This window comes from Primulina eburnea, chromosome 14 (assembly GCF_022965805.1).
Source record: "Primulina eburnea isolate SZY01 chromosome 14, ASM2296580v1, whole genome shotgun sequence".
In the NCBI taxonomy this organism is placed as follows: Eukaryota; Viridiplantae; Streptophyta; class Magnoliopsida; order Lamiales; family Gesneriaceae; genus Primulina; species Primulina eburnea.
Genome location: NC_133114.1, coordinates 3,141,462 through 3,164,386, shown reverse-complemented (window position 1 = coordinate 3,164,386; position 22,925 = coordinate 3,141,462). Strand labels below are relative to the sequence as shown.

Below are 22,925 nucleotides of genomic sequence, written 5' to 3'. Positions count from 1 at the left end.
GATATTTACTCGATCATGTCATCAATTTTATTTACGAAGTGTGTCCTCAAATCTGGGGGTTATTTTCCCTTTGGCTCGATCTCAGCCAAGTCAAGATTTTCACGGAGATCGAAATTAATTGATGAATTTTCATGTTGTCAAGTCTTTAGACAAATGAGACGATGTGTAGATGCCATATTCCTTTGAGGGGAATATTTCATCCAAGCCCTGCAGACAGATCCAAGGGCCAGAATTTTTCTGGCCCTTATATATATATTTTTTTTTAAAATTTTCCCTCATGAAAGAATCTTGGCCGTTGATTGGGTGTGAGGTACAGGATCGACCTTTCCCCTTTGAGGGAAGCTAAGTGGCTATAACTTTGGGAGATGATTGTTTTCATTGTTGGGATTTTTTTTTCCATATTTGAATATAAAAAGGTTAAATTTTTTATTTTAATTTTTCGTAAGACAATTATATTCACATATTTTTGGCGTAATAATAATAATAATTACTTATAATTCAAAATCATTTCATATAAATATTATGTTATTATATCGTAATCTGGCACGAATTACGAAATGACTTATTTTAAAAAATTTAAATCCTCTCTTCAATTTTTTTAAAAATCCTATATATTAATTAAAATCAATCAAACTATATTTGATAACGTGTTGGCTCAAACATTGTTGAGGGTGTAAATTTTGAAGGCAGCGGTTGGTTGGTGACTTGGTGTGATAGGATTATAGACCACGTATTAAATAAATACTTAATATTTATGTATATATATGTTCAATTGTTTTAAAAATATATTTTAAAAATTCATTTTTTTTAAATTGAAAATTCATATTAAATAAATACTTAATATTTGGGGTGGCTATAAATTTCAACTTAATTCACATTAAATAAATACCAAATTTCATAATTTATTTTCCAAAGGGCTTGCAGAAATTTCCCAAAGATCATCCCAACTTATTCAATGTATTTTTTTTTATTTTTTATTTTTTTGTGACGATTAAATTCGCGTACGCTGTTTTTTTTTTTTTGTGGCACACAATAAGCTCATTATGGTTACACGTGTCAAATTTTGAGTGACAGAAAAGAAGATGTGGAGAATTTAATTTAGTGATAAAAAAAGCATTGGCATGTCTTGACGGACTGGACTCGTATCTGCCTTAAATCACTGATCATTAATTCAATTTTCTGCACAAAATCTTGATCCAAATTTCCCAGAGAATCTGTCCAAAATGAGCTGGTGGTGGGCCGGAGCAATCGGCGCTGCGAAGGTAATCGCTCGGTCATGATGTTTTTACGATTCATGTTTGTGACGATTTACGTTCGTAATTTGATTGAAACAGAAAAAATTTGATGAAGATGAGCCACCACCTAAGCATGAGAGCGTAGCACTAATAATTGGGGTGACCGGGATCGTGGGCAATAGCTTGGCGGAGATCTTGCCGCTCTCCGACACTCCCGGCGGCCCCTGGAAAGTCTACGGTGTCGCCCGCCGCCCTCGCCCCACCTGGAATGAAGACAATCCGATCAACTACATCAGATGCGACGTATCCGACGCGGATGACGTCCAGGAGAAGCTTGGATCTCTCACCGACATCACCCATGTGTTCTACGTCACCTGGGCTCATCGGCCTTCAGAGGCTGAAAATTGTGAGGTCAATGGTAGAATGTTGAAAAATGTTCTTGATGTTGTGATACCTAATTGCCCTGGTTTGAAACATATTAGTTTACAGACTGGTACGAAGCATTACCTTGGGCCATTTGAGTCATTCGGGAAGATAGCAATTCCTGATTCTCCTTTTGATGAGAGTTTACCACGGTTGGATCATATAAATTTTTACGACACACTCGAGGATATCTTGTTCGCAGAGGTGGAGAAGAAGGAAGGTTTGACATGGTCGGTGCATCGACCGGGGAAAATATTCGGGTTTTCTCCGTATAGTCTGGTGAATTTGGTGGGGACCCTTTGTGTTTACGCTGCTATTTGTAAGCATGAGGGGGCGGCTTTGCGGTTTCCGGGGTGTAAGGCTGCCTGGGATGGGTACTCAGATTGCTCTGATGCGGATTTGATTGCCGAGCATCATATATGGGCAGCAGTGGATCCATATGCTAAGAATGAGGCATTTAATGTGAGTAATGGTGATGTGTTTAAGTGGAAGAGCTTCTGGAAAGTGTTGGCAGAACAGTTTGGTGTGGAGTATGTGGAGTTCGAGGAGGGTCAGCAGCTGACATTACAGGAGCTGATGAAGGATAAAAGCTCCGTTTGGGACGAAATTGTGAGGGATAATGGATTGACACCGACTAAGTTAGAAGATGTTGGGAATTGGTGGGTCATTGATCTTGTTCTGCAGGGGGAAGGTTGGTTGGATACTATGAACAAGAGCAAGGAACATGGTTTTCTGGGATTCAGGAATTCAAAGAATTCGTTCATTTCTTGGATTGACAAAGCGAAAGCTTACAAGATCGTTCCTTAGTTCTATTCCTTTATGTGTGAGTTTGTCTCCACTCGTAGTTATCTTGGCATTTTGTTAGTCTTGAATTTTCATGTATGTTCATGTTTCCCTTGGCTTGTGTCTGTTTGTATTTCACATCTTAGATTTGTTCAAATGTTACTAATTCGTCATCTCATCTTCTTGCATCTATTTACTTGTGAACAATATTTTTCACAACCCAGTAAGAATACGTTGACAGTTATGGTAACGATATATCGTAACCATCTGCTACATTTCACCGAAGAAGTATTTCAATGTTAGATTCAAATAAATGAACTCCAAAAGGAACTACAAATCAAGAAAAGAGATTTAGTGTCAGTGGTTATTACATTTTCTTGACGCAGGCAAGGTGTACGCACTACCATGTTTGCTGTGGCATTGAACTATTTCTTATCGAGGTCATTTAAATTTATGGACTTCCTTACACATCTATTTATAAAACAGGCTTGATTCCACCTGATGTGACCGGGTAAAAATGGATGCGAGATGTGTGGGCAATTTTACCGGGTCGGGTTATATTCTTTCAAGAAAAAATTCTCCCTGGCTTTGAAAATATCTGCACACTTAAAATAACAAAGATCGTTAGTGGACGCCAGATGGTTTTCCGGCTTGATTCTACCTGATGTGACCGGCTAAAAATGGGTGTGAGATGCGTCGGCAATTTTACCGGGTCAGGTTATATTCTTTCAAGAAAAGGTTCTCCCTAGCTCTAGAAATATATGCACACTTAAAAATAACAAAGATCACCGGATGGTTTTCTGGCATAGCTATTCCGACGCTCAAGTTAATATTTTTCAAAAAGAGTGGATATTTCGTTTGCAAGGAAACGATATCTATATGAGTGTCTTAATAATAAACAAACCTTCATATTTATAGAAGGCAACCTTCCCATCATGAGTAGTAGCTGGGCAACCTTGCCATGCTTTAGCTGGGCAACCTTGTCTTGCTTTTGTTTTACTAACACTGTTAGGTCTGACAACAGATGTTTGTTTCGATTCAGTCCGGTCAACTTTTTACACGCCAAATAATCTCCTAATGATGATCAAGTCATGGTGTCCAATACTTATAGTTTAAACATGACACATGTACTGTGATACTCAGGAAATAATCCTGGTGGCACAAGACGAAATCGTTCCTAAGATACAATGACTTCGAGTCGACAGATTGCAGCACTACAAACTCTCGAAAGCAGCGAACAAATTTACGCAGAAGCTTTCAAAAAACGAAGTGAAGTATTATGCAGCAAGATGGCAAGAAGAAGTGAAACGAAATTGGCAAGAAAAAATGCAGCGAAAATGGATGAGAGATGATTTGTAAATGATCATCGGATGCGTAGAAGAGACACGACTTTTCGGACTGGATGCGTAGAAAATTCACAACTCTTCGGACCGAATGCGTAGAAGGGTTACAACTCTCTGCGAGTAGTGAAGGGTCGCATTGTTTGGTGCAAACAATAGGCTAGAGTAGACACAACCTTCGAGAAGGAACCCACACACTGTTTCATGTGCAAAAGGACAGTGGGAGGTGCGCCGAGGCGGTATTTTGGGCGTGCACCTCTGTTTTTTCGCTCCAAACCAGCAGGAGGCGCGCTTGGGTGACACTCCTTGCGCGCTAGTCCTTGTTCTGTGCATGTGCTCCGAAAGGCAACAAGTGCGCTGGGGCGCACATATTGTCGCGCACCAGCGTGAGTGCTTCTATTAATAAAATTTATTTTCCAAATAAATTTGATCCAAAAAAATTAATATTATTCAAAGACCACACGCGCCACGCCGGCCCAGAAGCACGTGCGTGTTTCATCGCGACACAGCCTATAAGATGTCTTCTACCTTCTAAAAACATCTGGTACCTCTTGGAGCCCAAACCTTTGCTCAACTTGAAGCTTATAAGAGAGACCAAGCTTGTCTAATTTTCCAATGTGAGACAACTCTCAATTTTTTTTTATTCACCACTCTTTATTCTTCATTTATCCGACATGAGGTTTGGTTCGTTATTTTATCATTCTTAGGAGTTAGGTAACACTTGTAAGATCTAGCTTTGCCTTTTCTTTCCTTCTCCTGTTAGACAAGGGTCCTCGAAAGATCATTACTATCTGGTTTATCCGGTCTAATCTTAAACTTCTGAAGTGTTCTATTCAACTCTAACTATGGTGATACCCCTATAAGGGCCCGGGTCATGGAGGACCCGGGAAGTTTCATTGAGTAGCCCATATAGAAACCGGGAGGGCGATTGTTACCCACGCGACTGGGCGCTTCATGCATGACCGGGTATTTACTTACCTCCTGGGCAACTAGGGACCGGGCTTTCATGCTAAAGCCGAGGGCTCAATACTCGAGTAACTTACTTAGAGGATCTTATAGATTGTAGGGAAGAAAGCGACTGGGCGGGAAGTCAACGTCTTTCGCCTGAACGTATCCCCGAAAATATGGAGAAGAAAGGGACTGGACATGCAGTCAACGTCCCTTATTCTTGGAGTACCCACGAAGCTATCGGGTAGAAAGGGACCCGACAGGCCGTCAACGTCCGAGGGTACAAGTAGTAGGTGAGCACGCGCATCAAGGTAACCCTAGCTTCTCTTCAAATAGCAGGTATCGTTGACATTTTACAGGTCTGAAATTTCTTCACTCTCAAGCATCCATACATATTGCTTTAAGTTTCTCTCTCGACAAACCTGCTGACTTAAGCATCGGAGTGGTCACGCCGGATACCCTTCCGGCGCCCATTCACGAGTTCCTTTCATTGTTTGCAGGTCACGATCGAAGCCATCTACCTTGTTCATTTTCCTAACAACACTATAAATTCTTGATTTGACCCGGTGGAGCACCCGACCCTGCTCATCCATTTTACCCGGATCATATCATTGGCGCCGTCTGTGGGAATCTTGAGACTAAGGCGTTGATATGGCTCACACGAGGAAAACTAACCAGAACACTTCCCGGGTCCAGGGAGTTGACGCGAATCATTCAAGACAAGAGGACGCTCCTCCCGATCTTATCACTATGACTCCAGCGGAGTTTGATAAACGCATTAATGAAGCCGTAGAGATAGCTATGGCTAGGCGGGAAGCTTCCCACCATGATATACCACTCGAGAAGGAACCAGAAAAAGAGCAGGAGCAGCAGCAGGAATTGAGGGAGGAGGAGAAGAGGGGAGAAGGGAGGAATCCTCTGCTGGTTCTAAGTCACCAACGATAGTCGAGGAGATGCTGGAGTTAAATCAGAAAATGAAAGTCTTGGAAGGACAGCTGGAAAATCGTGGAACTTCTCGAGCGTCTGTCAAAGGACGCCCGTTTGCTGAGGCTATCATCCGGGAACCTCTTCCTGGAAACTTTAAATCTGCTAAAGTAAGGGCGTATGATGGAAACGAGGACCCGGAAGAACACTTGGCCAGGTTCGAGAATATGGCTATGCTGCACTGTTACACTGATAGGATCAAGTGTAAAGTGTTTTTGACCACGCTGGTGGACTCAGCTCAGAGATGGTTTGATGGATTGGCTCCATTGAGTATTAAATCATTTGAGGATTTTCAGAAAGCCTTCTTACACCATTTCAGCAGCAGTAAGAAGTATAAGAAAACTGCTTTCAGTTTGTTCGAAGTGAGACAGGGGCCGGAGGAAAGTTTGAGGATGTATATCAAGAGGTTTAACAAAGTGGCTTTGGATGTGCCAACTTGTGCTGCAGAGACAAAAACTACTGCCTTCACTCAAGGCCTAAAAGAGAGTGGGTTTTTCAAGTCATTAACGAAAAAAGTGCCTGAAGATTTTGAGGATTTGCTGTCTCGGGCAGAGAAGTATATCAATATGGAAGAAGCCCAGAAACAAAAGAGGGAAGCCATCAGGAAGGAAAGAGGGGACCGGGCACCTAAGCCCGAGGAGAGGGGACCACGGCGGGGTAATCCAGGACACTTTTCCCCGCATGTGCCTTTGAAAATTATCCGTGAAAGAGAAGTGCAGGAATGCAGTAGGGATCCGGTTCCCAGTCATCAGCTGTCCCAACCCGGGAAAAGTGGATTTTGCACCAGGCATGGGGTGTGTCAGCATAGAACCGAGAATTGTAAAGCTTTGAAAAGAAGTTATGTCCCACCCACCAATCAGGGGCACGACCAGTACACCAAAAGGTCGAGAGGTCCACCTTGGACCCCCGGCCACCAGTATCTCATGCTCGAGTAGACTCAAGAAACAACCCGGGAAACCATATGGGTAGGAGGAGGGAGCCAGAACCTGAGAAGAGGAGCCCTTCGTCCCCTGTTGCTGGATTGATTAAGATGATATCGGGAGGATCCACCGATGGAGATTCAAATCGGGCCAGGAAATCAAGAAGTAGGCGGGAGTGTCTGGAGGTGGAAGGATCTAGGAGGAACGAGGCCGTGATCAGCTTTGGTCCGGAGGACCTGAAGGGAATAAACATGCCCCACAATGACGCTTTGGTTATCCAAGCCCGGGTGGCCAATTACGACATTCTGAGAGTCTTCGTAGATTCCGGCAGTTCAGTCAATGTGATTTTCAAAGATGCCTTAGTGCAGATGGATTTGCAAGGGTTTAAGTTGGAAGCTGTGGAGACTGCCCTTTTTGGTTTTGCTGGACATGCAGTTTATCCGGAGGGAGAAATTGTTCTGCCACTCACTCTAGGCTCCCGGGACATCAAGAAAACGGTCATGACCACCTTCACAGTGGTGGACTCCCCATCATCTTACAATATCATTCTGGGGAGGCCGGCCATGAATGAGTTGAGGGCAGTAGCATCTACTTATCATCAAAAGATCAAATTTCCAGTGGGAAGCCAGGTGGGAGAAGTTCGTGGAGATCAACCCTCTTCCCGAAAATGTTATGTGGAAGGTATCCGGGCAGATCAGGGCAAGTCGAAAAAGGAGGGGAAGAAACCCAGGGTGGAGGAAGTTTGGAAGGGTGGAGTGGAGAAAGGAGAAGTTCACTTTGTGGCAGAGGAAGAGCAGGAAGCTGTGGAGATAGGACCAGGCCAACAGATCCGGGTGGCCCGAGACCTCGATATATCCACCCGGGTCAGTTTACTTAAATGTTTAAAGACTAATATTCATGTGTTTGCCTGGTCCCAGCAGGAACTAACAGGGATTTCACCCCTGATATCTGAGCATCAATTAAACATTCTCCCGGGAGCTCACCCGATCAAACAGAAGAAGAGACACTTTGGTCCCGAAAAAGACAAAGTTATTGATGAACAGGTGAAAGAGTTGCTGCAAGCCGGCCACATCTGGGAGATACAATTTCCTACATGGCTCTCGAATGTGGTGCTGGTACCCAAAGCTGCCGGGAAATGGAGGATGTGTGTTGATTTTCGGGACCTCAATAAAGCTTGTCCCAAGGATCATTACCCATTGCCCCAGATTGACCAGTTGGTGGATTCCACCTCAGGCTTCGAGCTGCTCAGTTTCATGGATGCCTATCAGGGATATCATCAAATTCCCTTAGCAAAAAATGATCAAGACAAGGCCAGTTTCATCACCTCGGGAGGTACATTTTGTTATATTGTGATGCCTTTCGGGTTGAAAAATGCAGGGGCCACATATCAGCGTTTAATGGATAAAGTCTTTGAGAAGCAGCTGGGAAGGAATCTGGAGGTTTATGTGGATGATATTCTGGGAAAGTCAAAAGAGGTGATGGATTTTATTGCTGATTTGGAAGAAACCTTTACCACTCTGACATCTTATGGAGTCAAGCTCAATCCTGCTAAATGTATTTTCGGAGTCAAGAGTGGTAAGTTCTTGGGCTTTATAGTGACAGAGCGGGGGATCGAGGTCAACCAAGAAAAAGTGAAGTCCGTCTTATGTATGCCTTCTCCCCGATCTGTCAAAGAAGTGCAGAAGCTGACCGGGAGGATTGCCTCTCTATCTCGGTTTATATCTCGGTCAGCCCACAGAAGTTATCCTTTCTTTCAGGTTCTCAGAAAAGCCCAAAAGTTCGGATGGGATGACAAGTGCGAGCAGGCTTTCCAAGATCTTAAAAAGCATCTAGCCGAGCTTCCAGTTCTGGTAAAGCCTGAGCCCGGGGATAAATTGTTTGTCTATTTATCCACTACTGAATATGCTGTCAGCTCTGTCTTAATAAAGGAAGAAGGCTCGGATCAAAAGCCTGTCTATTATGTCAGTCACGCCCTAAGAGGTCCCGAGCTGCGGTATAGTGAAGTGGAGAAGATGGCCCTGGCTTTAGTTTTGACTGCCCGGAAATTGCGGCCTTATTTTCTATCACATCCTATTATCGTTCTTACTAACAGCCCGCTTGGAAGAATTATGACTCACTCTGAAGTATCCGGGCGGATGATCAAATGGAATGTGGAATTGGGGGAATACGATATTGAGTATAAGCCCCGGTTGGCCATAAAAGCGCAGGCTTTATCCGATTTCCTATCTGAGATGATTCAACCTGCTGAGGAAGAGAGATGGAGGGTGTTTGTAGACGGGGCTTCTTGCCTGGTTGGATGTGGAGTCGGAGTCGTGATAATCTCCCCATCGGGAGAGAAGATTAAATTGACAGTCAAAATTGGTTCCCGGGTAACAAATAATGAAGCAGAATATGAGGCTGTTCTAGCCGGCATCCGAGCTGCTCGAGAAATTGGAGCGGCTAGGATTATATTGTATTCCGATTCACAGTTGATTACTCAGCAGATCAAGGGCGTGTATGAGGTCAAGGACGACAAAATGCTCAAATATTTGCATCTCATCAAAGCTCAGGCAGTCGTATTTGTGGATTGGAGCATCGAACAGATACCCCGAGAAGAAAATGGAGAGGCTGATGCCCTAGCAAAAATGACTGCTTCTTTGTCGGAAGACAGCACCCGGGAGGTTTTATTTGTTTCCCGAGCAGTTTTAACTATTGAAGAAGAAGAAATGTTGACAATACCCGAGGATTCTTGGATGACCCCTCTGATCAAATTCATCCGGGACAATGAATTGCCCGAGGAGAGAGCTCGAGCACAGAAAATAAAAAGACAAGCCCCCAGGTTTGTTCTCTTAAATAATATCTTATACAGGAGATCATTCCAGGGACCATTGTTGAAGTGTTTGAGCGGGAAGGAAGAGATTTATGTTCTTCAAGAGATTCATGAAGGATGCTGTGGTGAGCATTTGGGGGGAACATCTTTAGCTCGGAAAGCGATGCTAGCCGGGTTCTGGTGGCCGACTCTTCACCATGATTCGGCTCGAGTGGTCCGGACTTGTGAAAGCTGTCAACATCATTCCAACTTTCAACACAGCCCAGCCACTCCTATGAAGCCTATTTGGGCATCTTGTCCTTTTGATCAGTGGGGTATGGATATAGTCGGCCCATTTCCAGTTGCTCGGGCCCAGAAAAAATTCCTGTTGGTGGCTGTGGATTATTTCTCCAAATGGGTGGAAGCCGAGCCCTTGGCTAAAATCACCGAGCAAAAGGTTTTGAAATTCTTATGGAAGAATATAGTATGTCGCTTCGGCATACCCCGGCGATTGATCTCGGATAATGGGAGACAGTTTCAAGGAAAAGAAATAACGTCTTGGTGCCAGGAAATGAAGATCACCCAGTCCTTCACTTCTGTTGCGTACCCTCAGGCCAATGGGCAGACAGAAGTTGTAAACAGAATCATTGTGCAGGCTTTAAAGACCAGACTGCAAGGCAAAGGGAAGGACTGGGTAGAAGAATTACCCAGTGTACTATGGGCATACAGGACTATTCCTCGGGCACCTACTCAAGAAACTCCATTCAGCCTGGTGTATGGATCTGAGGCCATCCTTCCTGTTGAGATCGGTCAAACATCTGCCCGGGTAGAATCTTACCCGAGCAACAATGAGGGTAGCCGTGCATTGGAACTGGATCTATTAGAAGAAAAGAGGGACCAAGCCATGATCCGGATGGAGGCATATCGAAACCGGGTCATGAAATCCTACAACAAAAAGGTCCGAGTTCGAGACTTGCAGATAGGGGACTTGGTGATGAAGAAGGTTAATCCAGCTGGGGACGCGGGCAAGCTCGAAGCTCGATGGGAGGGGCCTTACAAAATCATTAGGAGAGTCAGTTCAGGATCTTTTTACCTAGAAGATGCTCAGGGTAAACTTCTTAAGAGACCTTGGAATGTACTTCATTTGAAGAAATATTATGCTTAGCCAATGTACAGATGTAATTTTCACTTTGAAGAAATAATAAAGGATCGTTTTCCTCATACTTTTGCCTACTATAAGTGATATTGCGTAAAACTGAGGAGACACAAGCCCAGGGTACTACTCCCTGGCTCGGGGCTCCGTACCTCGACCATTCCAAAGTCCCGGGACCTGTTCCCCGGCCTAAGGTTCCGCACCTTAGTCTTACATAAGCCCAGGGTACTACTCCCTGGCTCGGGGCTCCGTACCTCGACCATTCCAAAGTCCCGGGACCTGTTCCCCGGCCTAAGGTTCCGCACCTTAGTCTTACATAAGCCCAGGGTACTACTCCCTGGCTCGGGGCTCCGTACCTCGACCATTCCCAAGTCCCGGGACCTGTTCCCCGGCCTAAGGTTCCGCACCTTAGCTCCTCATAAACCCCGGGCACTACATCCTGTTAAGTGCCCGTTCGTTCCAGGCATTCACATCACAGATATCCATTTAAAGTACGGAAGGCTAATACCCGTTCACATAATTTGGTATCTTAGTTAGTTCTCAACATTTGGAAAATTGTTAGATTTGTTATAACAAGAATATCCTGGTCATATAAGGATCGAGTACTGAATTTTTATAAATATTGCGAAGAAGGATAAAAGGAAAGAAAATATTGCATTACTACGAAGCCCGAAGGCAGGGAGTGAACTTAAAAATAAAAAGATTACAAGCCTATTTTATATCAGCAGGGCTGTTTTCTGGCTCTTTCTCCTCCTCTGTCGGTTTCTCTGTTTGCTCTGCTTCTGCCTCTCCAGGTTTTCCTTTTTCCTCCCCCTCTACGGACTTCTCCTGCTTTTCCTCCTCTACAGGTTCCTCTCCGTCCTCCTCTTCGGATGTACCTTCATTGCCTCCCACCCCGGCTCCTGCAAGAGATGCAATGGCTAGCCCGAAATCTGGAAAGTTGGCTCTATCCTTGGGGATAAGCTCGGCTTCCTGGAATTGTTGAAGGCATCTTTTGAAGCCGGTCTTAAAGAAAGGATAGGCTCGATCCTCAACGGCCGCCTTGAATTCTGAGGATTCCAGAAAGGAAGTCCGCAGTTGCTCTTTTTGGCGCTCAGACTCGGCTAGAGCCTTCTCTGCTCTTTCAGCCCGGGACATTTGTTCTTCTACGGCATCCATCAGGGAGGCGTTCTTGCGATCAAGAATCAATTGATGCCTTTGAAGAGTTTCCTCCCTGATATGACTTTCCTTTAATTCCTCCCGGGCTTTGGCCAGCTCCGCCTGAGCAGACTCCACAGAACCCTGAAGGGTTGCCACTGTCTATGAATGGAATCCCTTCAACTGAGCAAGCTCCGCGTGAATAAGCTCGTGCGTCTCTTGGAAGACCCGGAGTTGGGGAGCCTGGTGGTTGGCTAAGGAGGACACCTCTTCATAGGCTGACATTAACATATGTGCACCCTATTTTTCAAAGAGAAGGCAGGGTTGGCAAGGTCATAATAATAAAAAAAAAAAAGAGAAGAGAAGAGAGGGGAAGAAAGAAGCTTACAGCCAGAAGCTTGTTCAAGCCATCCAGGCATCGAGGGGTTGGCGGCATGCTCTTCAGGAAGGCCTGATCAGTAGGAAAGGGCATTTGCTTGAGGAAGTCTGCCCCGACCCGGGAGGCTCCTTCGGTGGAGAAGACAGACCTGCTGGGCTGCGAAGGGAGGAGGGGCCCTGGCAAGGGCCCCTGGAAAGATTCTGGGAGAGGCCCTTGGAGAGATTCCTGTGAAGGTTCTTGGAGGGGTGCCTGGTCATCGCGCAGAAGGGGAGGAGTGTCTGACTGAATCGCTTGAAAGGAAGCCTGGCCTCCCGCTTGATCATCCTCGCTGAGAGTCACCACCGGGATGGTCGTGACTCTTCTTGGCCTTTGGCTAAGGGGGAGGAGGTCCTCATCATCTTCCCTGGATTCAGGCGTCGCTCTCTTAAGTTCAAATTGTACCCGGGCCGTCTCCTTCGCCCGAGCAGCCACATCCTCCGCTCTCTTTTCAGCAGCAGCCTTTCGGGCTGCCCTTTTCTTCTCCTTGACCGCCTTCTCGGCTGCCCATCTTTTGGCAAAAGCCTCTTCCATTAAATCTGCACAAAGAGCAGGAAAGGGTAAAATCCAAATGCAAATACAAAGCCAGGGAACAATCGCACAACATGTAAAGGGAAGTTACCGGATTGAAGGCGCGAGCCAGCAACTTCATCAATCACTTGGTCAATCGGGTCCTCAACTCGGGCACTTAAATGATAAGTAACCAGTTGTTCTTGGGCAATAAGGACGGAGGAAGAAAACTTTCTACCCTCTACCAGGGCGAGGCTTCGGATGTAAAACTCTTCAGATTTGTACGCCTGAGGAAGTTCTGGCTGAGGGGGAAGAGAAGAAAGGAACTCGGTTGAACAATCGAGAGAACCCGGGAGACGAATGAAAAAATATCTTCCTTTCCACCCCTTTTGAGAGGAAGGGATGTCATCAAGAAAGCGGGCATTAAGCCGGGCAGAAAGGGATAAGGCATTATCTCCTAATCTACAAATAAAGAAATAATGCAGAACTTTGGAATTTATTACCAGATCATGCGTACGGAAGAGAACAAAAACCGAAGCCATGATCCGGAAAGAATTGGGATGAAATTGATTAATAGGTACACCAAAGAATTTGGCAACCTCGATGTAGAACGGGGCAATGGGAAATCGGAGACCATTGCGAAGCTGGTCCTGAAAAAAGGTAATATAAACCGAGGGGGGTTGATCTGCCCGGTCAGAAGATCCGGGTATGAGAATAGGATAAGAAGAGGGAATGACCCCTAAGGTTCGAAGTTCTTTCTCTGCTCCGGGTCGCAAGGAGCTTTTCAGAGATGAGAACCAAGGAATCTCGGGGACCTCGGTTAAAGGGTGGTCGGAAGCCCGGGCTTTACCCTTACCCTTATCCTTTTTGGGGATCCGGGATATGCCCGAAGAAGAAGGTTTAGAAGGTCTCGAAGAAGATTGGGGTTTTAAGCTTATAGGTTTTTGGACAGTCTGGGTAGAAGGGCGACGAGAAGTAGGAGAAGGAGACGAATCAGAACGAAGGGCGGCGGATTCATACCCTGACGAACCTCGGGCATTGGCCCCGGAAGTAGAAGAAGTAGAATTAGACATAAGGAAAAGAGAAAACTTACGAGTATTTAGGGCGGAAGTGGCAGAAGATCGTCGGAATAGGGAGGCTTCAAACGTCGGAAACTGCAAGAGAAGAATTGGCAAGGGCTTCGCCGACAATGGTGATTTGAGAGTACTTTTCGAGAAACCTAGGGTCGCTATATATAGGAGATGGGGGAATGGTCGGGACCGTCGATTGAGTGAACACGTGTGCGGTTTCGATGCGCCTCGAAAGTCGCGACGAGCAGAACGAAAAGACAGTTACACAGATCGAGATGTCATGATGTTTTATCTCCTCGGAATACGAAACATTACTAGCCGTTGGGATAGATGAACACGTGTCGTTGTAATGACGTATGGATAGGCCGGGAGGTTCGGGAGAACCCGGCAAGTTTGTTTCATAGCCCGGGATTATATTTTAAGTTCACGGGGATCGGGTTATTACAAATAACTGTAAGTCTATTGATTCGGTCCGCATAAATTCGCACAAGATTTATTTGCAGAAGAATAAAGCAATAGGAGTCGATAAAATTTCCATTACATAAAATAGCGGCGAAAAGTTATGGGATCTATTATGTTAGATACAGAATCCTGCCACTCCGTTATCCAATTAGTTAATTCGTGAATGCGGAGGTCAATGAAGGATTCATTCTTCATTATCTTGTTCAGGGCATGCCACTCTTTCCACAGCATCATGTGCAGCAGAACTTCATCGTCAACCAGATCGGTCACCCGGTCTACTACGAATTCTCGGATATACTTCCTCGCTCTGGCTCTTTGCGCTCGAGTAGTGGCCAAGCGATTGCGGTAGGTATAATCCAAGTCATGAGCCTTGTCCCGCACGGCCATGACCTTCGCCCATATATGTTCCTCGATTTCCCTCTTCAGTTCCTCCACATGAGGACGCATCTCCGGGGTCACCAGGACATGTGTACTGCTGCAGGCACTGGAACCGCTTGAATTCGACATTTTGAATTGAGGGTCACTTTGCATCTATCCCCCCTTATTTATAGGTGAACGTTTTTAAATGTGGAGGAAATACAAGGGTCCCAGCCAGCTGAATCGTCCCCTCTATGAGTCAAAGGAAAAAGTTAATTGAAGCCATCGAATCTAAACACGTGGGCGGTCAGGATATTCCTTGAAAATTGTGCTAAGAAGGTGAAGGGGGCATTGACGGTTACCAAGACGCCCGACTGATACATCTAGGAATACGGAACGCTCTCATTTGGTGAAAGTTTTAATGATGAGTTGTATATCATCCGGATACCACGTGAATAGTCCGGGAGGTTTTGAGGCCCCGGCATATTATTCTAAGTCCGGGAGGTTTGAGGCCCCGGCATATTATTCTAAGTCCGGGAGGTTTGAGGCCCCGACATATTATTCTAAGTTCGGGAGGTTTAAGACCCCGGCACGTTATTTTCAGTCCGGGAAATTCGAGGCCCCGGCATTTTATTCCAAACGAAGCTCTAATGCTTTGTTTAAAGTAGGTGAGATTTTTGTTCTGGGTGATTCAATCGCGTATTTACGAATTATACTCGATTTATCATGGATTAACGTGCGAAGAAGAGAATGAAACAAGTAAACAGATTTTATTCATAAAGAAATCGCTCATGCCTAGCACCAATTATTAGTAAACCTACAACATGCTGCCACTCATGGATCCAGTGGGTTAGTTCAGGAGACTGGGCGATGTTAAAGGACTCAGAGGAGGAAATCTTTTCCAGTTGACGCCCTTCCTTCAGCAGCATCGCATGAAGCAGGACTTCATCAGTAGCTAGCTCGGCAACATGGTTGACTTCGAGCTCCCGTTTATACCTCCTCGCCACCGCTCTTTGTGCCCGAGTGAAGGCCAAACCCTCTCGGAGCGTGGCATTAAGATCTTGAATCTTATGCCAAGTGGACATCACCTTCGACAGGACCAACTCCTCAATGGTCCTCTTCAGATCCTCCAGATGAGGAGGTAGGGTATTGGGCGCTGGAACGTAGATGCCACTGCAGACCGTAGATTCGCTCGAACTTGCCATGTCGAAGGTGTTATCTCTTACCTCCCATTGCCTTCCTGTATTTATAGGCACGTAGCATTTATTATCGAGGTAGGCGAAGAGACTGTTACGAATATCGAGGTACTAAAGTATTAATCGTCAGAAGAGGAAAGGACACACGTGATTATCGAGGCGTTAGACTTATTTCTTTCCCGAAATACGAAGCGTCTCCAGGAAGGAGTTAAGGCTTACACCTGTTATCATAACAATCGGGACATCCGGGTAAGCGGGGAAATATTTGTATTGAGTCCAGGAGGTTTAAGGCCCCGGCATTTTATCTTCAGACCGGGAGATTCGAGGTCCCGGCATATTATTGCAAACCGAGAGATGCGGAGCTCGGGCGCCCTTTTTGTTTTAAATACGAAACCCTCACGTCTCCGTTCGTTACTTATTATTAGTTAATCTTGTCAGTCGAGTTATGCAGCCCGTGGGATATGCATCAGATAAAATGGTGCAAAGACAGTAAACTCGGATAATAATTTTATTTAACGAAATTACTTCGGATTACATCGAAATATGCCTCCTCTACGAAGGCTTTCCACAGGAACATCCAACGTCTCACTTCTCGTGTAGCCCTTCCTTCGTAGCCCTTGGTGTCAGTGATATCGTTGAGAGTGTTCCTCTCTTTTCGAAGCATCAGTTCGTACATGCGGTCCTCTTCAAAAGGATCCCCCAACTCGGAAATATTTAGATACTCCCGATACTTCTCCAATTTCGCCAGAAGCCGAGGAGTATTAGCCTCACCGCAGTAGTAGAGAAGCTGTAACTCCTGCAGTGCCTCCCAGAAGGCAAGAATCTTGTGAAAGACCTCCTCCTCTATTTCCGTCTTATGCCTCTCCGTAGATGCATTCATGAACTCTTCCGCCAGATCAGGGACGCTGGGATTGCTAGCACCTGCCATTGTATCTTCCTAACAACACTTTGCTGGTATGATGGCGGATCGGTAAGGCACTATTTATAATAAGAACAAATTAATAATGACCGTTGATCTTCAAGATGCCTGAACGGTTGAGATAAGTTTTGGAAATTGTGCCGGGAGGTGAAAAGACGTGCACAGCTGTCGAGGTGTCAGACTTATCCATTTCTCGAGATGTGGAGCGTTTTCTAGTAGGAATTAATTGTGGGTGCATCTCATTATAACGAATGCAATATCCAGGGAGGCTGGATAACAATTCATTCGGGTCCAGGAGACAAATCATCCAGGCGTGACATCTCTTCTACGGGATATTTAAAGGCTCCGATGCTATTATACACCGTGAATTATTTCACACCAATCGGGACAGCGAGTGAGACTCTAGCCCGACTATTTTAGGGATGGGTGGTGATACCCCTATAAGGGCCCGGGTCATGGAGGACCCGGGAAGTTTCATTGAGTAGCCCATATAGAAACCGGGAGGACGATTGTTACCCACGCGACTGGGCGCTTCATGCATGACCGGGTATTTACTTACCTCCCGGGCAACTAGGGACCGGGCTTTCATGCTAAAGCCGAGGGCTCAATACTCGAGTAACTTACTTAGAGGATCTTATAGATTGTAGGGAAGAAAGCGACTGGGCGGGAAGTCAACGTCTTTCGCCTGAACGTATCCCCGAAAATATGGAGAAGAAAGGGACTGGACATGCAGTCAACGTCCCTTATTCTTGGAGTACCCACGAAGCTATCGGGTAGAAAGGGACCCGACAGGCCGTCTACGTCCGAGGGTACAAGTAGTAGGTGAGCACGCGCATCAAGGTAACCCTAGCTTCTCTTCAAATAGCAGGTATCGTTGACATTTTACAGGTCTGAAATTTCTTCACTCTCAAGCATCCATACATATTGCTTTAAGTTTCTCTCTCGACAAACCTGCTGACTTAAGCATCGGAGTGGTCACGCCGGACACCCTTCCGGCGCCTATTCACGAGTTCCTTTCATTGTTTGCAGGTCACGATCGAAGCCATCTACCTTGTTCATTTTCCTAACAACACTATAAATTCTTGATTTGACCCGGTGGAGCACCCGACCCTGCTCATCCATTTTACCCGGATCATATCAAACTAAAATGTGGCCATCGGTAAGTTTGGTAATTGACCAAATCGAAATTTTCATTAAATCGAAATTAGTTGACAATTTTTCACCAAAGTTGAACCGATTTATTGTTTTAAAACTAGCATCATATTTGGTAAAGTTGACACGAGGGCAGATCCAACTTCCAAGCCATGTGGGTTTCATGCATTATCCGGTCAGTGGGGTAGATTCAATTTTATTCGTCACGTGGGATCCATCCACAAGTAGAAAGAATGCCGTATATTTAACGGAATCAAACCTGTGGGTCTCGTCCCGCAGCCGGGTTCATTAGATTTGTCGAGACATTATCTAGACAGAGACATCGAAAGAATTCGTCGTATTTAATGGTCTCAACCGATGTGGATCCACATGGCCCAAAAAAAACTTGGTTTAATCCAATCACGCTTGGTTCGAATTATGAGATTATCGAATGATTAGTAAATAAATCATAAAAAATAATAGTAGATAAAAAAATTATAATATATAATGATAAAATAATAATATGTTTGATATGATTTTTATAGATAAAATAAATTCGAATTGAATTTTTATTTTACTTTCCTTTATCGATTGTGGTGAAAATTGAATTTCATCTATAAATTTTTAAAAACGGCTGTCGATGAAATTTTATTGTTTATTATTAAAAACAGAAGTTTGTAAAACTTGCCGAGTCCCATTTGGATTTTACTACTGATAACATTTCTAAATTGGATTGCTTGTTTCCATTATTGTTACATTACATATTGGATGATGAAGGAGACGTGTGGTAGAAAAGTAGGGGAGAAAAAGTTGTAAATGTTGGTTTATCATTTACGACACGAATCATCTCTATTTATCTATAAAGTATATACGTCTCTTCTGAGATGGTCTTACGAATCTTTATCTGTGAGACGGGTCAACCCTACCGATATTCACAATAAAAAGTAACATTTTTAGCATAAAAAATAATATTTTTTATGGATGACCAAAATAAAATATTTGTCTCACAAAATACGACCCGTGACACCGTCTCACACAATAATTTAGAATAATTTGGACAGAATCGAGCATTCTCGTTGGCAAGCATACCAAAATCATACAATTTTTTCTCTCTTACTTTTCCACCGAACATCTCCTTCATCGTCCAATTTGTAACAACAATAGAAACAATCAATTCAATTTAGAAATGTTAGCATAGTAAAATCCAAATTGGTCTTGGCAAATCTTTACAAAATTGCTGTTTTTAATAATGAACAAAAAAAATTCATCCGCGCCCATTTTTACAAATTTATAATTGAAGTTGAAATTATTTTTTCACCATAATCGATGAGAGAAAAATAAGAAAAAAATAACCTTAAAATGAGAGGAAAAAAACAAGATAACTAAACACTATAATCAATAAAAATTAATAGAATAATCAATTTGGAGCTCAAATCTCGGTGTGGATCCCATCTTCCTCTCTGGGGAGTTAGGTGGGCGAGGATCGATTTCATTGTTGGAAAACGATTTTTCCCTTCTTAAATATTTTTTTAATGAATTTTTTTAGTCACATACCTATTTTAAAATAATCACTACTTATAATTTAACAATTTTCCTACAAAAATTATTTTACATAATGTAACATGTTTCAGGATTTTAAAATCATATATGTATCATTAAAATAGCAATCATCAAAAAATATATGATAATATGTTGTGTGAAACATTATTGAGGTAGGTGGGTATCTAAAAAAATCTCATTTTAAAAATTATGTATTTTATTAGGACATTTAGAGTAATTGTTTTAAGGCAAAAACTTGTGTGAGATGGTTTCACATATCTTATTTTGTGAGACATATCTTTTATTTGGGTAAACTATTATTTTTTATGCTAAGATTATTACTTTTTATTGTGAATATCGTGAGGGTTGACATGTCTCACAGATAAAGATTCATGAGACCGTCTCACAAGAGACCTACTCATATTTTAAATAATTGAAATATTTGTATCGATTTTTTAATTTTGTGTAATTTTTATATATTCCCCCAAAAGGTTTTGCAAAATTCTGAAAAAAAAAAAAAAACTACACCGTGCAATTAAAAAAATTTAAAAGAACATGCCCAACATTTATTTTTATTTTATTTTTTTAAAAAGAAGAATCTTAAGGTGTCAAAATTTGGAGTAGGTATCTTGTAAGACGGTCTCACGAATATTTATCAATGAGACATGTCAACCCTACCGATATTCACAATAAAAAGTAATATTTTTAGCATAAAAAGTAATAATTTTTCATTGATGACCCAAATAAGAGATCCGTCTAACAAAATACGACCGTGAAACCACCTCACACAAGTTTTTACCTAAAATTTGGTAGTAAGAAAATGTGGTAATATCAGATGAGCCAAATAAGAGATCCATCTAATACAATACGACCGTGAAACCGCCTCACACAAGTTTTTACCTAAAATTTGGTAATAAAAAAATGTGGTAATGTGGTAATGTGATAATGTGATATATATATATATATATATATATATATATATATATATATATATATATATATTTGATATGCGTGATATTATTATATATATTTAAGTGAACATCAATAAAATGACATTTATTTATTATATATATAATTTTTATATATTTTATCATATTTAATTTAATAAATTAATATCAATCTTATAGATGTTTTAGGTAAATATGAACGATAGTTGTGTACGTAATTGGAAGTGATTTATATATTTAAATGACTTTAAGACAAGCAAAATATACGTCTAAATAAAGCAGACTTTGCCACGTTTTGAGATTCCAGCTGTACATTTCCCAATCACCAGCAAATAAATATACAATTCAACACCTATGTTTTCTTGAGCAACTACTGTGTGGGCATCAATCGTCTGCCAAGAATCACTCATCTTTTCTTCAGTTTCCCTCTTAAAAATCCCTTAACTTGGAACCTGTTTGATCAAATCTTCCCTCGTGCAAAAAAATTATGAGCTGGTGGTGGGCCGGAGCAATCGGCGCTGCAAAGGTAAGCAGTCAATGATCATATTTTTACAATTCATGTTTGTGTCTACTTACGTTCGTAATTTGATTTAGCGATTCGTTGAATCAGAAAAAATTTGATGAAGATGAGCCACCCCCTAAGCATCAGAGCGTGGCACTGATAATTGGGGTGACAGGAATCGTGGGCAACAGCTTGGCGGAGATCTTGCCACTCGCCGACACTCCCGGCGGCCCCTGGAAAGTCTACGGTGTCGCACGCCGCCCTCGCCCCAACTGGAATGACGACAATCCGATCAACTACATCAGATGCGACGTATCCGACGCGGATGACGTCCAGGAGAAGCTTGGATCTCTCACCGACGTCACCCATGTGTTCTACGTCACCTGGGCTGATCGGTCTTCAGAGGCTGAAAATTGTGAGGTCAATGGTAGAATGTTGAAAAATGTTCTTGATGTTGTGATACCTAATTGCCCTGGTTTGAAACATATTAGTTTACAGACTGGTAGGAAGCATTACCTTGGGCCATTTGAGTCATTCGGGAAGATAGCAATTCATGATTCTCCTTTTGATGAGAGTTTACCACGGTTGGATCATATAAATTTTTACTACACACTCGAGGATATCTTGTTCGCAGAGGTGGAGAAGAAGGAAGGTTTGACATGGTCGGTGCATCGACCGGGGAACATATTCGGGTTTTCTCCTTATAGTCTGATGAATTTGGTGGGGACCCTTTGTGTTTACGCTGCTATTTGTAAGCACGAGGGGGCGGCTTTGCGGTTTCCGGGGTGTAAGGCTGCTTGGGTTGGGTACTCAGATTGCTCTGATGCGGATTTGATTGCCGAGCATCATATATGGGCAGCAGTGGATCCATACGCTAAGAATGAGGCATTTAATGTGAGTAATGGTGATGTGTTTAAATGGAAGAGCTTCTGGAAAGTGTTGGCAGAACAGTTTGGTGTGGAGTATGCGGAGTTCGAGGAGGGTCAGAAGCTGACATTACAGGAGCTGATGAGGGATAAAGGCTCGGTTTGGGACGAAATTGTGAGGGATAATGGATTGACACCGACAAAGTTAGAAGATGTTGGGAATTGGTGGTTCAGTGATATTGTGCTCGGGGGTGAGTGTTTGTTGGATACTATGAACAAGAGCAAGGAACATGGTTTTCTGGGATTCAGGAATTCCAAGAACTCATTCATTTCTTGGATTGACAGAATGAAAGCTCACAAGATCATACCTTAGTTTTCGATTCGGTTTTCTTGGCCTTTTGTTTATCTTGAATTCATGTTTCATCGTTGTTCTTGTTATCTTGTGGCTGTAATGTATGTATTTCACATCTTAAGATTTGTTCTGTCCGTGGAAAGAATGCAAAAATATCTCTGAAATGAGGCGTAATGTGCGCTAATTGAAACAAAGAGCCAGTCGTGAAAGTAGGGTGTTTATTTCTGGTGGATATCCATCTGTCAATCATTCATCAATTTAATTTAAAATTTTAATAAATTCTGGCTCAAGGATATTTTGTTTGGCGAAATGGAAAACACATGCAATATCAAATTGAACGCAGTATAAATTTAGGCACAATTGGACATTTCATCAAGGGCTTGAGGCTTAGAGATACGGCAAGAGACACTTCCCATAGAGGTTAGACTAACTTCTCTGCACATATCAAATCATCTAATTTAGCATATCACTGTATTTCACTTTCACTCTCAGAAACATCGCATGTAACAATGTTACATATCGTTTTTAAGAATTTTAATTTCCAAATTCCTTTCATTTCTTGAATTTGTAGGCACCGGCTAGAAAGTTAAAATAAACCGGCAAATTATTGGAGTGCAATTATTGTCCATGTAAGAGAGCAATCAAAACGTGATGCTTAAATATTATATGTTTAAAATATTCGAGTTCTTCATTGCATCGTTACCATCCGCTGTACTGTTTGATGAATCGATAAGCGCTCGATCCTATACAAATAAAAAATTCATAGAATTTTTAGAAGATTGTTTTTTCGCATTTATTTGGTAGATTAGCATCTGTCACATCCTTGCAAAAATTTCGGATCCAATAAATAAAAATTCGAAGTTAAAAAGAAAATAACTAATAATGAGACCGTCTCATTTGAGATTTACTCGTACGTCTAATTTACAAAAAAAAAAAAGTGATTAAAAA

General features: G+C 42.9%; 3 protein-coding genes across 3 annotated transcripts; all 3 read left to right on the top strand.

The window, feature by feature from the left end:
- The first annotated feature begins 1,104 nt into the window (after positions 1 to 1,104).
- LOC140813284 (3-oxo-Delta(4,5)-steroid 5-beta-reductase-like) lies at positions 1,105 to 2,614 on the top strand. Its single transcript, XM_073171788.1, has 2 exons — positions 1,105 to 1,262; positions 1,335 to 2,614. Exons 1-2 carry the CDS (start codon positions 1,224 to 1,226, stop codon positions 2,463 to 2,465), a joined length of 1,170 nt encoding a protein of 389 aa, XP_073027889.1. The 5' UTR covers positions 1,105 to 1,223; the 3' UTR covers positions 2,466 to 2,614.
- Positions 2,615 to 5,682: 3,068 nt separating this feature from the next.
- LOC140811072 (uncharacterized) lies at positions 5,683 to 6,648 on the top strand. The gene has a single exon (XM_073168947.1). It carries the CDS (start codon positions 5,683 to 5,685, stop codon positions 6,646 to 6,648), a length of 966 nt encoding a protein of 321 aa, XP_073025048.1.
- Positions 6,649 to 20,543: 13,895 nt separating this feature from the next.
- LOC140813286 (3-oxo-Delta(4,5)-steroid 5-beta-reductase-like) lies at positions 20,544 to 22,098 on the top strand. Its single transcript, XM_073171789.1, has 2 exons — positions 20,544 to 20,783; positions 20,868 to 22,098. The coding sequence occupies exons 1-2, from the start codon at positions 20,745 to 20,747 to the stop codon at positions 21,996 to 21,998; spliced, it is 1,170 nt and encodes a 389-aa protein (XP_073027890.1). The 5' UTR covers positions 20,544 to 20,744; the 3' UTR covers positions 21,999 to 22,098.
- Positions 22,099 to 22,925: the final 827 nt, after the last annotated feature.

Coding starts and splice junctions, on each gene's coding strand:
- LOC140813286 (XM_073171789.1), top strand. CDS start 20,745: ATGAGCTGGTGGTGGGCCGGAGCAATCGGCGCTGCAAAG. Junction 20,784..20,867: donor GAGCAATCGGCGCTGCAAAG/GTAAGCAGTCAA, acceptor TCGTTGAATCAG/AAAAAATTTGATGAAGATGA.
- LOC140813284 (XM_073171788.1), top strand. CDS start 1,224: ATGAGCTGGTGGTGGGCCGGAGCAATCGGCGCTGCGAAG. Junction 1,263..1,334: donor GAGCAATCGGCGCTGCGAAG/GTAATCGCTCGG, acceptor TGATTGAAACAG/AAAAAATTTGATGAAGATGA.
- LOC140811072 (XM_073168947.1), top strand. CDS start 5,683: ATGCTGGAGTTAAATCAGAAAATGAAAGTCTTGGAAGGACAGCTGGAA.